This window comes from Triticum aestivum, chromosome 6D (genome assembly GCF_018294505.1).
Source record: "Triticum aestivum cultivar Chinese Spring chromosome 6D, IWGSC CS RefSeq v2.1, whole genome shotgun sequence".
NCBI lineage: Eukaryota > Viridiplantae > Streptophyta > Magnoliopsida > Poales > Poaceae > Triticum > Triticum aestivum.
The window spans coordinates 356,568,844-356,573,118 of NC_057811.1; the positions used below are offsets into that span (position 1 = coordinate 356,568,844).

The 4,275-nt window shown below is 44.1% G+C and overlaps 1 protein-coding gene across 2 annotated transcripts in view; it reads right to left on the reverse strand.

Annotated features, from left to right (window-relative positions):
* Window positions 1-978: 978 nt before the first annotated feature.
* Window positions 979-4,275, reverse strand: part of LOC123145078 (homeobox-leucine zipper protein ROC5) — a 6,599-nt gene continuing 3,302 nt past the window's right edge. For both annotated transcript variants that reach the window (XM_044564393.1, XM_044564394.1), the window contains 3 exons: window positions 3,422-3,599; window positions 2,811-3,184; window positions 979-1,825 (listed from right to left, as the gene is read on the reverse strand). In XM_044564393.1, the coding sequence (XP_044420328.1) occupies window positions 1,466-1,825; window positions 2,811-3,184; window positions 3,422-3,599 (912 nt within the window). In that variant the 3' untranslated portion in view covers window positions 979-1,465. The remainder of the gene's footprint in view (window positions 1,826-2,810; window positions 3,185-3,421; window positions 3,600-4,275) is intronic.

Genomic DNA, 4,275 nt, shown 5'->3' on the forward strand with positions numbered 1-4,275 from the left:
CAAAGAAGCCCGACAAACAAACAAACAAACGGGCTGGACACACGTGTTACACATGCTGAAACAAGATAACCCACTTCCAGCGCGAATCTTGAAGCAAACAAAGATCCGACGGATGGCGCGTCGACTGAGACTTTACTAAATCTCAGTCGACTGAGATTTAGCGAGTCCGTTAAAATAATGGAAGCTAAACAGGACAAAAAATAAACTAAAAATGGGACAATAAAAAATAATAACAAAAGAAAGAAAAATGAGAAAAGAAAAGACATACAAATGATAGATAAAATGAAAAAGGGAGGAAAATGAAGAAAAAGAGAAGACAGAACGAGACAACAACAGCCTAAAAACACACATTGAGATGCGACCTGAAAAAAAAATGAGAAAGACCTGCACGACAAAGTCACAACGCGAAAACAAAAAACGGCCCAAACAACGGAAGACATAGACAAACAGAGAACCGGGCTAGACACTCTCCTTAGCAGGCTGAAAACAAAACAACCAACTCTCCAACACGAATCTTAAAGCAAGTAATAATCATACGGCTGACACGTTGACTGAGACTTCCGAAGTCTCAGTCAACTGAGATTTAGCGTCACCGAAAAAGAAAAGCAGATAGATTTCGGTGGTGCAAAGGACAGTATCGGACTTCTCTTCTGATCCAATTATATGCGCAGTCCAGTGTGAAAAGAAGCCTTTTTTCCTCCGGGTCGTTGAGATGAAAAAAACCTTCGGCTGTACGTGCAAACTGTCAAACTGGGTGTGACAGCAGCACGACCCATCGCCATCGACGTAACAGCGAGCGACCCCACGCCGCAGGCCGGCACAGAGCAGTGAATCCTATGCGGCCGTGGCAATGTGTTGACGCTGAGCACCCACAGTATTTCTTTGCACGAGACTTGATAGACCGCTCTTTATGACCAAACTGTAGGTACTCCAAGCAGCACCTACATGACCAAAGACTACCACCAAAAAGAGCGTCAGTGCAGCAACAATCTGAACTTTGGCCGGCCATTGATTGCAAAAATAAATCCCAGTTGATCCACAGCAACGCCAGACATTATTTGGCTGATAGCTTTCAAACGTTCATGTTTGATTCTAGACCTCTACCAGAACCTATGGACGGCACTAGTAGATCAACCCAGCCTTCCTGAGTCTCCACTTGCACACCAGCTCATCCTTACAACAGAAAGAGAGAGACGGACAAAACAGAGGCAACGAGCCAGCCGAAAGTTCACCCTAAAACGATGGAACTATAGCATGTCCTTCAAGAAATGTCTAAAATGCATGGCACCGGGGAATACAGCCGACGGAAGAGGCCGAGTCAATACCCGAACCACCACCATTGCTCTGTGCTAAGGACCTTTCAAGTAAGATCCTTATCACCTAGCAAAGGATTTTTTTTTTCATTGCGCGGTTCGTTCTTGACTCAGGCTCGACGTCGCCGGTCCTCCCCAAGGCAAAATCCACCCTAACACTCAGGCGTTGCACATTGCAGCGCCGTCTTGATCTTCTTGATAGTGCAGGAGATAAGATTGTTCACGGTCTCGACCGATTCCACGGTGAGCTTGGCGGTGGGCTGGCTGTTCACAAGAATCTGGAATGCCACGGTCAGCAGAGAACCGCCGGTCTTGTGCTCGCTGCCGATGCTAGGACCGTCGGGCAGAATGGCAAATCCAGATGGCAGCAGAGCAACATAGGTGGAGTCCCCGCCGTTCATGACGAGCTGCATTGCAGGGATATCCACAGGAGCGTATACAACAATCGACCCGGATGCATCAGTGCACGTTTCCTGAAGGATCAGCATGCTGCTCTGGTTGGCACTCATGGCCTGCAGCAGAAGGTATGAATAATTAGAAAAAAAAATATAACATTTGGTAGTATCAATAGTAAAACTCAAAATGTCCAGAACAAAAATGTTGAAATTTTGATGGAGCAGCCAATAGTTCGTATCTGACAATTAAACAGTTTAGAATCGAGAGTACATGGCACATTTTCTGCACGAGGAAAGGTGGGGTTCTTCTTTTCTTTTCTTACGAAGTCTTTGGGATCAGGATCTACACGATCTGCACAAAGGATCCGGGACAGCTTTGGGTTTGGATTCTAACACTTTGTACGCATTACAAAACAGTAATGAAAGTTGTCAACCTGACACCTTTTCAAGCAGATCTGCGCCTCGTTCCCCAGTTTGGTCCCAGTTTTGGACCCTTCCGCAGACGTTGTGTAAAAGTGTGGCGCTACTCATTCTAGACTTTCTAGTCGGCTTTAGCTTTTGGCCCATGATTACGACCTCTTTTCAGCTGCCCTAGACTCCTAACAGTACTTGATGGAAAGTTGCCAGACTTTTCTTTGTGATCTCCTTGTCATCATTGGTTCACAACATAGTGATTATTACTGGATAATGGATATGGTGTTGTAGTGTTATTCTATGTGACAGCTCCCAGACTATTGTCAGCTAGCCTATATTTGTGACATCCAGAAACTTTTCCATGTATGTAAAACATTTCCAAAGTTCAGTAAGCTGTTTGTGATGTCAGTGGTCAGCTAGAAAGTGACGTAAAATGGAGTGCTAAATCATTTTATTAATCAAGTACTAAATCCATCTAAGTACACTTCAAAAATTATGCACAGCCATATACCAATTCATGGGTAAGCATGTGGAACAAACAACAAAAAAGTTGCAGGTTCATATCTGATATAGTGAAAGTGATGTGCCATACCCTAGACATATCGCCATTCTGGGAAAACCTCTTTAACCAGTTAAGAGTTAACTATTAAAGAAGTAATGGAACAGAAGCAGATTAAGTAATACTCACACTGGCTCTGAGGAGGGATACCGAATTTCCATTCTGATGTCCCTTTGCAATTCGAGCCATCTCCTGCATGGGCCCTCCATTACTGAGGATGTCCCACTCGGCACGCAGCTGTTCATCACGCAGAAAGTCGAACAACTTCTCAGGGGCAATAGGCACCCATACAGATGTGGCGGCACTCAGCACCACCCCTGGTGGCTCCCCAGGCTCGCTCACGCTCTTTCGTGCCATGACACGCACATCCTCAGCGATGCTGCCTGTTGCACCATCCAGCTTGCTCCATTCACGTGCAGATGATGCGCTCACCCCCGCACAGAAGTTCTCCGTCATCCTGCGTGCGAGCTTCAGCATGCTACGCTTACCCTCTTGCGATATAGCTGGCACCAAATGCAACATATTATTATTGACATTCTAAATAAGTGTACTTACCAAAGTATTATTTCGAACAGAATAGAATTATTGCAAAAGTAGTAGTCTTATTTGTAAAGTAGTAAGCTACTTGATAAAATGGGGTCTTAATATTAAAATGCAGCTAGCGTGTGTTATTTGGCATAGAAACAGTGAGCTTTACAAGGTGTACATGGAAAATGGGAAAGGTTCCGAAATTTCTGTACCTGTTGGTTCATTAGGTGACACTGTAGCAGAGGACATGAGGATGGCCAGGCATTCACACTGGCGCTGCAGAGTGGCGAGCCAACGGCTGGCGCCAAAGGCAAGACCAGATCGGAGAAGTGGTCGGTAGAACTGATGGACAGATGCCTCATCGTATTCAGTATGCTCAACCCATGTGACCTACAGGGTAAATGCATCTGTTAGCCATAAATGCACGCCCACATGCAATTGTCTTGGGGTGTTGTAATACAACAACCGAGTTCTGAGCGCAATACAAACACACAACTGTGGGTACACAGTGCAGAGTGCAGAGATTAGATAGCTCTTTCTTTAACCATATGATGTAGTACTTCTGTTTTGAAGTAAAAACGTGAAAACTACACATTGGGCAGTTTGCCAGTTAACCAGTCCCAAGATGTGGACCTACTGATGGTCCATGGGTTCCACCATAACTTCTAGTGTGCAATTGTTGAATTATAGTAGTTTGTACCAGGCATACCATTTTACTATTACTGTGGTGAGACTTGGAAAGGATACGTAAGAGATTTAGTAACATGGAAGGAAGGGATCCACAATAAGAAATGAAAACGGCTTGTGTATAAATAAAGGAAGAACTTACATCCAGAGCAAGATAAGAGCATATCTCTAGTTTTATAATAGAATAGCAGATACTTCTGCACATGGATTTGCCAGCAAATTTTGACATCAGTCTGATGCTACATTGTTGATTTCTTGTCTGCAAACTCCCAAAAGATGCATATAGACTACTTCTAGAATATTTCTTCCTTTGAGATCTTAAAATAGATGTCATCAAAAAGTGATGCGTACATATAAGACAGCGTGTGATCAAGGTGTT